At 47.4% G+C, this 13,736-nt stretch overlaps 1 protein-coding gene across 2 annotated transcripts in view; it reads left to right on the forward strand.

Annotated features, from left to right (window-relative positions):
• LOC137525233 (protein mono-ADP-ribosyltransferase PARP14-like) overlaps nucleotides 1–13,736 on the forward strand; it is a 116,926-nt gene that overhangs the window by 41,739 nt on the left and 61,451 nt on the right. For both annotated transcript variants that reach the window (XM_068246234.1, XM_068246235.1), the window contains exon 6: nucleotides 758–3,045. In XM_068246234.1, the coding sequence (XP_068102335.1) occupies nucleotides 758–3,045 (2,288 nt within the window). The remainder of the gene's footprint in view (nucleotides 1–757; nucleotides 3,046–13,736) is intronic.

Below are 13,736 nucleotides of genomic sequence, written 5' to 3' on the forward strand. Positions count from 1 at the left end.
TGAAACGTATAATAACGTTTAAAAAAAAATAAGTAAGTAACCCTCCCTGTACCTACCCCTAACCCCTAGACCCCCGTATTGGTGCCTAAACCTAAGACCCCCCTGGTGGTGCCTAACCCTAAGACCCCCCTGGTGGTGCCTAACCCTAAGACCCCCCTGGTGGTGCCTAAACCTAAGACCCCCCTGGTGATGCCTAAACCTAAGACCCCCCTGGTGGTGCCTAAACCTAAGACCCCCCCTGTGATAAGCATTAATAACGTTTCAAAAAAATATTCTGCGGTTTTTCGTTTAAAAATAATGTAAAAAAAAAAAATTGTACTGTTTTTCGTTTAAAAATAATGTTTTAAAAAAATATTGCACTGTTTTTCGTTTAAAAATAATATTAAAAAATGTATAAATCATTAAATAATGTGTAATCATGAGAAGCAGTTATAAAACATTAAAAGTCTCCGGGCGCCGCTTTTAAAACGTTATTTTTCTCCGGCGCCCTTTTTTCCTGTTGGGCGCCCATTAAACGATATTTATTATGGGAGTGAATGGCGGCGCCCGATTTGTCCACTAGCCTCCTGCGCCCTTTTTTACTGTTACCATAAATCACACTGTGTCTGATGTAGAGAACTGAGTGTTTCTGAAAGCTTTCATCCAAAACTACAGTATATTCAGTCAGCCAGTAAAATGAATTGCCTGCAATGTTTTCCCCTTTTCTTATCTCTCAGCAGTCACATTCTGATTATCTTTTTTCCCCCCTTCTATGCAGCTGCTAAGAAGGCTCTGGCCACGAAGCATATGATTAGTAAGAAAGATGTGTCGGTCTATCCTTATTTCCCCGCACAAGATATTGTGCTGTATGGGAAGCAAAGGCCCTGTATAGAGAAACCAGAGCCCGTCATGTCTCCGATAAGCCCATACATACTGGAATTCATCCTGAAAGATGAAACGTTAAAAGACCACATGGAGAAAACAATGAAGACTCATCACTGTGATGTCAAATGGCCAGAGCTGCTCTGCCCCCAACCCAGCATCACCCTGAGCTTTCCTGAGGACTTGTCTTCTCATCTCAGGACCATGGCAAAGCTTGTTCCAACATGGAAAGATGAGGTTAAAAACAAGTTCTCCCTTCTCATATCAAAGTTTAAAGTCATTGAGTATAAGATGCACCAGTCGGCTTGGGGAGTTATTAGAGAAAAAATCAAGAGCCCCACATATCATGATGTGCTGATCAAACCTGACCTACCTGCAGAGAAGGTCTTCCTGGCAGGATTGACCAAGGATGTCACTAAGATTGACCCAACATTCAGGACACTGGTAGAAGCTACCACTACAGAAGCAGAGAGAAAGAGCCAAAGCATAACGGAAGACATACCTGTGTCCCCAGCGCTCTATCAGATTATGTGTAACTGCGGCACGTTGGAGAATATACTGAAGCAAGTCCCAGAGCTCAACATTGACTATAATGCGCCAACAAAGAAAGCTCGGCTGTCTGGACTGAAAGAAGAAGTGCTCACTGGCAAATTTGAGATACTCAGCATAGCACAGCAGATGAAATCTAAACTTGTTCCTCTGAATCCACAACTTTTGGAGTTCCTGATGACCACTGATAATGAAGACCTGTCAGGATTCCTGTTTCTAAGACACAAAATTAATGCGCTGATGGAAATCGATGATAACTCTGTGAAACTGACAGCTTACTCCAAGAGCGACTTGATGGAGGCTGAAGAACAAATGATCAAAGAACTTATTTGTGAAGAACTTTCTGTTGAAGACAAGAATATTCTGAGAAGTCCCGAGTGGAGAAAACTTCACTCGGATCTGCTTCAGAGGTTTAATGCAGAGAAATCCACAGTAAGAATCGTGGAATGTCCTTCTGGGGTAATGATCGCCGGTTTGTGTTCAAATGTACAGAAATGTCGCCATGAAGTCAGTGACTTTCTGGTGAAGAACACGCCAATGCAGAGGAACATTAAGGTCCAATCGGTGGCAATTATGCACTTCCTTAAGGAGGAAAAGAAGTCAATGTTGGATGACTTGAGAAAGAGCATGAGACTTACAACGCATTATAAAATCATCCGCTTGAAAGGTGCAAAGCTCTACGTGACAGAGGCAGAATCATGTATACAAAAGGTCCTGTCCTCCCTCTGCTGTGACACACTGCGCATTGATAAACCTGGAGCCAAGAAATTCTGTCTGAAAAATGAAGACTTGTATGTTACTACGGCTAGGAATAAATACAGATGTGTCCTACATTTAGAGAAGGATGGAGAAGAAGATGAGATTGATGAAGAGGAAACGGATGAAATGGATGAACACCAATGTCAAGTAAATCACCCAAGTGGTACAGTCATCTCTGTGCGTAAAGAGGACCTGTGTCGTCTCAATGTTGATGTCGTTGTTAATGCAGCCAATGAGGATCTCAAGCATATTGGAGGTCTGGCATTGGCTTTACTTAGAGCTGCGGGACACAAATTGCAACAAGAATCTGATGAAATTATCAGGAAGGAAGGTCGGCTGCAAGCAGGTGAATCAGTGGTAACCGACTCTGGGAACTTGCCGTGTAAACAGGTTATACACACGGTTGGGCCCAGGTGGAATGATAGGTCACCTTCACAATGTGAGCATCGTCTACGGAAAGCCATAACTTCCAGCCTGGACCTGGCTGAAGCATGTTGTCATAAGTCCATCGCAATCCCAGCTGTCAGCTCTGGTATTTTCGGGTGTCCGGTAGATGAATGTACACGGATTATAGTAGAATCTGTCAAAGAATATATAGATGGCAAACGTGGAGGGAGCTGCCTTACAGATATCCGCTTGGTGGACACTAAAGAAGACACAGTAAGAATCTTTGCTTCAAATCTGAGAAGGGTATTTGGGCAACAGGAACCTGATTTGCCTCCGAGGTATAGGGAGAAAAGAACTGAGAGACCTGAGAGGTTTGAGAAGATTACTCCACACAACAGAGTCTATCCAACCAACATATCTAAAAATCAGATGACAACCAGAGAAGACATAAGGATCAGAGTGGTAGAAGGACTCATCCAAGATGCAGCAGTAAGTAGTGAGAGTCTGGTGAGTAGATGTTTGTTCCTTTTGGATATATTGCCAATAATGATCAGAGTGATAGATGGACTCATCCAAGATGCAGCAGTAGGTAGTGAGAGTCTGGTGAGTAGATGTTTGTTCCTTTTGAACATGTTGCCCAATAATGATCAGAGTGATAGAAGGACTCCTCCAAGATGCAGCAGTAGGTAGTGAGAGCCTGGTGAGTAGATGTTTGTTCCTTTTGAACATGTTGCCCAATAACGATCAGAGTGATAGAAGGACTCATCCAAGATGCAGCAGTAGGTAATGAGAGTTTGGTGAGTGTATGTTTGTATCTCTGGACATGTTGCCCAGATAAAAGTAACACATAATGCTATTAATGGGAAACGCAATTTCCGGAATGCAAGGAACATTGTACGCTTACAGACAAATGGAGGACAACCCCAATTAGCAGCGTTTATAAATAATTACACACATTTCTGGCAAAGGGCAAGGACCCTACAGTGCCTTCAAAATTAATCTTTATTGGGTTCAAATTAAACTAAATATGTATAAAAAAAACACATATAGAACATATAACAGTTTGGACCAGACACTACAGGGGTCCACGTGAGAAACACAATGAACCTCCTATCCAAGGGTTGACATTGGTCTAGTGTCACACGGCTTGGACAGCGCCCAGGGCTCGGTGTCCCACAACATTAGATAGATCCGAACAGCTGTCCTTCCAACCAGGGGCTGAGAAATTGATTTATGGCAGCCAATATACCATCACTGATGTCTCAATGTTTCAAATTTTCAACATACGTAAAGCCCTTTCTTGGCTTAGCCTTAGCAAAGGATTGTTCCCTATTGTCCCCTCCCGTCTCCTCCTGGATAATATTATAACTAGGAAAGTTGAGCAAGCAGTATCCAGAAAGCCTCACTAATCAAATGTGAGGAGTCCACCAGTATTATATAAACCGGATGTGCAGAACGGCCAATCTAATGACCAAACAACAGCATGAGCCTCAAAATACCGCATTAGTCCGGATATAATTGTAACATCACAACAAACTTTATTGTACATCTCTGCATAACTCTAAAAACATCTAAGAACATCAGTATTCATTGGCGGGGAGGGGCTTCCAATAATAACCACCCACAGCCACATGCCCAGAGAAGGATCATCCACCAGGCAACCTAGGCAGGTGCCAGGGGCCTAGTGGGTGTCAAGGGGCCCTCCAGCCACCTTCTCTGACCTCTCTCCACTTCAGCTTGCAGAAAAGACCACACGGGGGCCCCAAATCTACTACCTCGCCTAGGGCCCCATTACAAGTGAATTCAGCTCTGCACACGCCTGCTGGCATGATCAGGATTTTACCAGCACTGCAGAGGATCGTTATTTTACCAGGCCTGTTTTCTCGAATCACCACTTGGTGCTCCTAACACATAAATCAGAACCACGTGCAGCTGCAGGACTCTGTTTTAGTCATCAGATCGAGATGTCTTACTTTAAAGGGAACCTAAACTGAGAAGGATATGGATTTTTCCTTTTAAAATATTGCCAGTTGCCTGACTTTCCTGCTGATCCTGTGTCTCTAATACATTTAGCCACAGCCCCTGAACAAGCATGCAGATCAAGTGCTCTGACTGAAGTGTGACGGAATTAGCTGCATGCTTATTTCAGGTGTGTGATTCAGCCACTACTGCAGCCAGAGAGATCAGCAGGACTGCCAGGCAATTGGTATTGTTTAAAAGGAAACATCCATGTCCCTCTCAGTTAAGGTTCCCTTTAAAGAGAGTCTGAAGCCTCCCTAAATCACTGTTTTTACTTCACAATACTGTTAGGCATGATTGCCCCCTCTGAAACGCCGCACCCCCGCGGCTGCAGTCTCAATGAATCCCCCCGAAATCCCCGGGGGAAGATTAGGGGAGCGCTTCAGCTTTCAGCAGTAGCTCTGCCTCTACTCTGTCAATCTGCGTGGATCTCCGCCTCTCCCCGCCCCTCTCAGTCTTCCTTCACAGAGAGGGGCGGGGAGAGACGGTGACCTGCACGCAGATTGACACTAGCAAAGGCGGAGCTACAGCTGAAAGCTCTGCCTCCCCGGGCAGCAAAATCCACCACCAGGAAAGTCGTAGATTTTTTCCTCGGGATTTTAGGGGGATTAATTGAGATTTCAGCCGCGGGGATGCGGCGTTTCAGAGGGGGCATTCATGCTTTACAGGATTGTGAAGAAAAAACTGTGATTTAGGGAGGCTTCAGAGTCTCTCTAAGAAACAAAATATCCGTGAATAGATTATATTTGTGTTTGGAAACAATATATTTTCACTTTAAAGTGTACCTGAGATGAGCAGAAATATTTGATACATACCTGGGGCCTCCTCCAGCGGCAGCCCCGTCGGGTTAATTGTTCCTCGCCATCTTCCCACGCCTCCGGATTGTCCACTAGGTGGCCCTGTAATTTTGCCAGTTGGCGCAGGTACAGAACTCTCCTGACGATGGGGTACACAAGCGGGGCCGGGCCGCGCATGCACGGTACATCTTGACTGCCGAAGTTACCAGGCCGCCTAGTGGAGGAACCATGTGGCGTGGGAAGAGAGGGAACGATTAGCCTGATGGGGGCTGGAGGAAGCCCCAAGTATGCATTAAACTTTTTCTTCTTATCGTCTCAAGTTTCCTGTAAAGCGGACCTGAACTCAGAACTTCCTCTCTGCTCTAAAAGATACACAACAGCATAATAACCTTTACAGAAAAACATTTCTTGTTGCAGCTGATACAAATCCTAAAATAAATCTGCACAGTTTCTACTTCCTGCTTTCATGGAAGCAGACATATTGTTAACATCCTGTGCTTTCAAATGAACTGCTCTGCTATGGCAGTCAGCTGACACAGCTGAGAGATCAAATTACAACTTGTGATTAGTGACAGATGAGGGGGAAGAGTTCAGGTCCACTTTAAGTGCATATTACAAACAAAACGGGTCGGTGTTGCAATAATCCAATATGGAGGGGGGGGGGGGGGGGGGAGAAGACGGCCCATCTGTCTGAGCGGTTCGGAGTGGATAGTATTGATATATATGGAAAGGATTTATGGTTTCTGTGAGTGGAATCTGTGAGTGGAATCTGTGTGTGGAATCTGTTAGTGGAATCTGTGAGCGGAATCTGTGCGTGAAATCTGTGCGCGGAATCTGTGCGTGGAATCTGTGCGCGGAATCTTTACGTGGAATTTGTGCACGGAATCTGTACGTGGAATCTGTACAAGGAATCTGTGTGCGGAATCTGTACGTGGAATCTGTACACGGAATCTGTGCGTGGAATCTGTATGTGGAATCTGTGCGTGGAATCTGTACGTGGAATCTGTACAAGGAATCTGTGTGCGGAATCTGTACGTGGAATCTGTACACGGAATCTGTGCGTGGAATCTGTACGTGGAATCTGTACAAGGAATCTGTATGTGGAATCTGTGCGTGGAATCTGTACGTGGAATCTGTACGTGGAATCTGTGCGTGGAATCTGTATGTGGAATCTGTACGCGGAATCTGTGCACGGAATCATGGATTCTGTACGTGGAATCTGTGCGTGGAATCTGTGCGTGGAATCTGTGCATGGAATCTGTGCGTGGAATCTGTGCGTGGAATCTGTGCGTGGAATCTGTACGTGGAATCTCTGCGTGGAATCTGTGCCTGGAATCTGTGCCTGGAATCTGTGCCTGGAATCTGTGCGCGGAATCTGTGCGCGGAATCTGTACGTGGAATCTGTACGTGGAATATACATAACATCCAATATGGGGGGGGGGGGAGACGGCCCATCTGTCTGAGCGGTTCGGAGTGGATGGTATTGATATATATGGATATATGGAAAGGATTTATGGTTTCTGTACATGGAAACTGTACGTGGAATCTGTGTGTGGAATCTGTTAGTGGAATCTGTGAGCAGAATCTGTGCACGGAATCTGTATGTGGAATCTGTACGTGGAATCTGTGCGTGGAATCTGTGCGTGGAATCTGTACGTGGAATCTGTGCGTGGAATCTGTGCGTGGAATCTGTGCGTGGAATCTGTGCGTGGAATCTGTGCGTGGAATCTGTACGTGGAATCTGTGTGTGGAATCTGTTAGTGGAATCTGTGTGTGGAATCTGTTAGTGGAATCTGTGAGCGGAATCTGTGCATGGAATCTGTATGTGGAATCTGTACGTGGAATCTGTGCGTGGAATCTGTGCGTGGAATCTGTACGTGGAATCTGTACGCGGAATCTGTGCGTGGAATCTGTGCGTGGAATCTGTACGTGGAATCTGTACGTGGAATCTGTACGTGGAATCTGTACGTGGAATCTGTGCGTGGAATCTGTACGCGGAATCTGTGCGTGGAATCTGTGCGTGGAATCTGTACGTGGAATCTGTGCGTGGAATCTGTACGCGGAATCTGTGCGTGGAATCTGTACGTGGAATCTGTACGTGGAATCTGTACGTGGAATCTGTGCCTGGAATCTGTGCCTGGAATCTGTGCGCGGAATCTGTACGCAGAATCTGTACGCGGAATCTGTACGTGGAATCTGTACGTGGAATCTGTGCGCGGAATCTGTGCGTGTAATTGTGCGCGGAACCTGTGCGCGGAATCTGTGCTTGGAATCTCTACGTGGAATCTGTACGTGGAACCTGTGCGTGGAATCTGTACGTGGAACCTGTGCGTGGAATCTGTACGTGGAATCTGTACGTGGAATCTGTGCGTAGAATCTGTACGTGGAATCTGTACGTGGAATCTGTGCGTAGAATCTGTATGTGGAATCTGTGTGTGGAATCTGTTAGTGGAATCTGTGAGCGGAATCTGTGCGTGGAATCTGTGCGCGGAATCTGTGCGTGGAATCTGTGCGCGGAATCTTTACGTGGAATTTGTGCACGGAATCTGTACGTGGAATCTGTATGTTGAATCTGTGCGAGGAATCTGTGCGTGGAATCTGTACAAGGAATCTGTGCGTGGAATCTGTACAAGGAATCTGTGTGCGGAATCTGTACGTGGAATCTGTACACGGAATCTGTACGTGGAATCTGTGCGTGGAATCTGTACGCGGAATCTGTGCGTGGAATCTGTGCGTGGAATCTGTATGTGGAATCTGTGCGTGGAATCTGTACGTGGAATCTGTACGTGGAATCTGTGCGTGGAATCTGTATGTGGAATCTGTACGCGGAATCTGTGCACGGAATCATGGATTCTGTACGTGGAATCTGTGCGCGGAATCTGTACGTGGAATCTGTACGTGGAATCTGTACGTGGAATCTGTGCGTGGAATCTGTACATGGAATCTGTACGTGGAATCTCTGCGTGGAATCTGTGCCTGGAATCTGTGCCTGGAATCTGTGCCTGGAATCTGTGCGCGGAATCTGTGCGCGGAATCTGTACGTGGAATCTGTACGTGGAATATACATAACATCCAATATGGGGGGGGGGGAGACGGCCCATCTGTCTGAGCGGTTCGGAGTGGATGGTATTGATATATATGGATATATGGAAAGGATTTATGGTTTCTGTACATAGAATCTGTACGTGGAATCTGTGTGTGGAATCTGTTAGTGGAATCTGTGTGTGGAATCTGTTAGTGGAATCTGTTAGTGGAATCTGTGAGCGGAATCTGTGAGCGGAATCTGTATGTGGAATCTGTACGTGGAATCTGTGCGTGGAATCTGTGCGTGGAATCTGTACGTGGAATCTGTACGTGGAATCTGTACGCGGAATCTGTGCGTGGAATCTGTGCGTGGAATCTGTGCGTGCAATCTGTGCGTGCAATCTGTGCGTGGAATCTGTACGTGGAATCTGTACGTGGAATCTGTACGTGGAATCTGTACGTGGAATCTGTGCGTGGAATCTGTACGCGGAATCTGTGCGTGGAATCTGTGCGTGGAATCTGTACGTGTAATCTGTGCGTGGAATCTGTACGTGTAATCTGTGCGTGGAATCTGTACGCGGAATCTGTGCGTGGAATCTGTACGTGGAATCTGTACGTGGAATCTGTACGTGGAATCTGTACGTGGAATGCGTGGAATCTGTACGTGGAATCTGTACGTGGAATCTGTGCCTGGAATCTGTGCCTGGAATCTGTGCGCGGAATCTGTACGCAGAATCTGTACGCGGAATCTGTACGTGGAATCTGTACGTGGAATCTGTGCGTGGAATCTGTGCGCGGAATCTGTGCGTGTAATTGTGCGCGGAACCTGTGCGCGGAATCTGTGCTTGGAATCTCTACGTGGAATCTGTACGTGGAACCTGTGCGTGGAATCTGTACGTGGAACCTGTGCGTGGAATCTGTACGTGGAATCTGTGCCTGGAATCTGTGCCTGGAATCTGTGCGTGGAATCGGTGCGTGGAATCTGTGCTTGAAATCTGTGCGTGGAATCTGTACGTGGAATCTGTGCGTGGAATCTGTGCTTGGAATCTGTACGTGGAATCTGTGCTTGGAATCTGTACGTGGAATCTGTGCGTGGAATCTGTGCCTGGAATCTGTGCCTGGAATCTGTGCTTGGAATCTGTGCGTGGAATCTGTGCCTGGAATCTGTGCCTGGAATCTGTGCCTGGAATCTGTGCGTGGAATCGGTGCGTGGAATCTGTGCTTGAAATCTGTGCGTGGTATCTGTACGCGGAATCTGTACGTGGAATCTGTGCCTGGAATCTGTGCCTGGAATCTGTACGTGGAATCTGTGCGTGGAATCTGTATGTGGAATCTGTACGCGGAATCTGTGCACGGAATCATGGATTCTGTACGTGGAATCTGTGCGCGGAATCTGTACGCGGAATCTGTACGTGGAATCTGTACGTGGAATCTGTGCGTGGAATCTGTGCGTGGAATCTGTACGTGGAATCTCTACGTGGAATCTGTGCCTGGAATCTGTGCGCGGAATCTGTGCGCGGAATCTGTACGTGGAATCTGTACGTGGAATATACATAACATCCAATATGGGGGGGGGGGGAGACGGCCCATCTGTCTGAGCGGTTCGGAGTGGATGGTATTGATATATATGGATATATGGAAAGGATTTATGGTTTCTGTACATGGAATCTGTACGTGGAATCTGTGTGTGGAATCTGTGAGCGGAATCTGTGAGCGGAATCTGTGCACGGAATCTGTACGTGGAATCTGTGCGTGGAATCTGTACGTGGAATCTGTACGTGGAATCTGTACGCGGAATCTGTGCGTGGAATCTGTGCGTGGAATTTGTGCGTGCAATCTGTGCGTGGAATCTGTACGTGGAATCTGTACGTGGAATCTGTACGTGGAATCTGTGCGTGGAATCTGTGCGTGGAATCTGTACGCGGAATCTGTGCGTGGAATCTGTACGTGTAATCTGTGCGTGGAATCTGTACGCGGAATCTGTACGTGGAATCTGTACGTGGAATCTGTACGTGGAATCTGTGCCTGGAATCTGTGCCTGGAATCTGTGCGCGGAATCTGTACGCAGAATCTGTACGCGGAATCTGTACGTGGAATCTGTACGTGGAATCTGTACGTGGAATCTGTGCGCGGAATCTGTGCGTGTAATTGTGCGCGGAACCTGTGCGCGGAATCTGTGCTTGGAATCTCTACGTGGAATCTGTACGTGGAATCTGTGCGTGGAATCTGTACGTGGAACCTGTGCGTGGAATCTGTACGTGGAATCTGTACGTGGAATCTGTGCGTAGAATCTGTACGTGGAATCTGTACGTGGAATCTGTGCGTAGAATCTGTATGTGGAATCTGTGTGTGGAATCTGTTAGTGGAATCTGTGAGCGGAATCTGTGCGTGGAATCTGTGCGCGGAATCTGTGCGTGGAATCTGTGCGCGGAATCTTTACGTGGAATTTGTGCACGGAATCTGTACGTGGAATCTGTATGTTGAATCTGTGCGAGGAATCTGTGCGTGGAATCTGTACAAGGAATCTGTGTGCGGAATCTGTACGTGGAATATGTACACGGAATCTGTACACGGAATCTGTGCGTGGAATCTGTATGTGGAATCTGTGCGTGGAATCTGTACGTGGAATCTGTGCGTGGAATCTGTATGTGGAATCTATACGCGGAATCTGTGCACGGAATCATGGATTCTGTACGTGGAATCTGTGCGCGGAATCTGTACGTGGAATCTGTACGTGGAATCTGTACGTGGAATCTGTGCGTGGAATCTGTGCGTGGAATCTGTACGTGGAATCTCTGCGTGGAATCTGTGCCTGGAATCTGTGCCTGGAATCTGTGCGTGGAATCTGTGCGCGGAATCTGTGCGCGGAATCTGTACGTGAAATCTGTACGTGGAATCTGTACGTGGAATATACATAACATCCAATATGGGGGGCTGGGGAGACGGCCCATCTGTCTGAGCGGTTCGGAGTGGATGGTATTGATATATATGGATATATGGAAAGGATTTATGGTTTCTGTACATGGAATCTGTACGTGGAATCTGTGTGTGGAATCTGTGTGTGGAATCTGTTAGTGGAATCTGTTAGTGGAATCTGTGAGCGGAATCTGTGCACGGAATCTGTATGTGGAATCTGTGCGTGGAATCTGTGCGTGGAATCTGTGCGTGGAATCTGTATGTGGAATCTGTACGTGGAATCTGTACGCGGAATCTGTGCGTGGAATCTGTGCGTGGAATCTGTGCGTGCAATCTGTGCGTGGAATCTGTACGTGGAATCTGTACGTGGAATCTGTACGTGGAATCTGTACGTGGAATCTGTACGTGGAATCTGTGCGTGGAATCTGTACGCGGAATCTGTGCGTGGAATCTGTGCGTGGAATCTGTACGCGGAATCTGTGCGTGGAATCTGTACGTGGAATCTGTACGTGGAATGCGTGGAATCTGTACGTGGAATCTGTATGTGGAATCTGTGCCTGGAATCTGTGCGCGGAATCTGTACGCAGAATCTGTACACGGAATCTGTACGTGGAATCTGTACGTGGAATCTGTACGTGGAATCTGTGCGCGGAATCTGTGCGTGTAATTGTGCGCGGAACCTGTGCGCGGAATCTGTGCTTGGAATCTCTACGTGGAATCTGTACGTGGAACCTGTGCGTGGAATCTGTACGTGGAACCTGTGCGTGGAATCTGTACGTGGAATCTGTACGTGGAATCTGTGCCTGGAATCTGTGCCTGGAATCTGTGCGTGGAATCGGTGCGTGGAATCTGTGCTTGAAATCTGTGCGTGGAATCTGTGCGTGGAATCTGTGCGTGGAATCTGTATCTGTGCGTGGAATCTGTGCGTGGAATCTGTGCTTGGAATCTGTACGTGGAATCTGTGCTTGGAATCTGTGCTTGGAATCTGTACGTGGAATCTGTGCGTGGAATCTGTGCCTGGAATCTGTGCGCGGAATCTGTGCGTGGAACCTGTGCGTGAAACCTGTGCGTGGAATCTGTACGTGGAACCTGTGCGTGGAATCTGTACGTGGAATCTGTACGTGGAATCTGTGCCTGGAATCTGTGCCTGGAATCTGTGCGTGGAATCGGTGCGTGGAATCTGTGCTTGAAATCTGTGCGTGGTATCTGTACGCGGAATCTGTACGTGGAATCTGTACGTGGAATCTGTACGTGGAATCTGTACGTGGAATCTGTGCCTGGAATCTGTGCCTGGAATCTGTACGTGGAATCTGTGCATGGAATCTATGCGTGGAATCCGTACGTGGAATCTGTGCGTGGAACCTGTACGTGGAATCTGTACGTGGAATCTGTACCTGGAATCTGTGCCTGGAATCTGTGCGTGGAATCTGTACGTGGAATCTGTGCGTGGAACCTGTACATGCAATCTGTGCTTGGAATCTGTGCGTGGAATCTGTACGTGGAATCTGTGCGTGGAACCTGTACATGGAATCTGTGCGTGAAATCTGTGCATGGAATCGTGGAACCTGTACGTGGAATCTGTGCGCGGAATCTGTGCGTGGAATCTGTGCGTGGAATCTACGTGGAATCTGTGCACGGAATCTGTACGTGGAATCTGTACGTGGAATCTGTGCGTGGAATCTGTATGTGGAATCTGTACGTGGTATCTGTGCGTGGTATCTGTACGCGGAATCTGTACATGGAATACGTGCGTGGAATCCATGTGTGGAATCTGTATGTGGAATCTGTGCGTGGAATCTGTGCCTGGAATCTGTGCCTGGAATCTGTGCGCGGAATCTGTACGTGGAATCTGTGCGCGGAATCTGTGCGTGGAATCTGTGCGCGGAATCTGTTAGCGGAATCTGTGCGTGGAATCTGCGTGGAATCTGCGTGGAATCTGTTCGTGGAATCTGTTCGTGGAATCTGTCACGTGGAATCTATGCGTGGAATCTGTGCGTGGAATCTGTGCGTGGAATCTGTACGTGGAATCTGTACGTGGAATCTGTACGTGGAATCTGTACGGGGAATCCGTGCGTGGAATCCGTGCGTGGAATCCGTACGTGGAATCCGTGCGTGGAACTGTGCGTGGAATCTGTACGTGGAATCTGTACGTGGAATCTGTACGCTGTGCGTGGAATCTGTACGCGGAATCTGTACGCGGAATCTGTACGCGGAATCTGTTACGTGGAATCTGTGCATGGAATCCATGCTTGGAATCCGTGCTTGGAATCCGTACGTGGAATCCGTACGTGGAATCCGTACGTGGAATTGTGCGTGGAATCCGTACGTGGAATCTGTACGTGGAATCTGTGCATGGAATTTGTACGTGGAATCTGTACGTGGAATCTGTACGTGGAATCTGTACGTGGAATCTGTACGTGGAAT

This window comes from Hyperolius riggenbachi, chromosome 7 (genome assembly GCF_040937935.1).
Source record: "Hyperolius riggenbachi isolate aHypRig1 chromosome 7, aHypRig1.pri, whole genome shotgun sequence".
NCBI lineage: Eukaryota > Metazoa > Chordata > Amphibia > Anura > Hyperoliidae > Hyperolius > Hyperolius riggenbachi.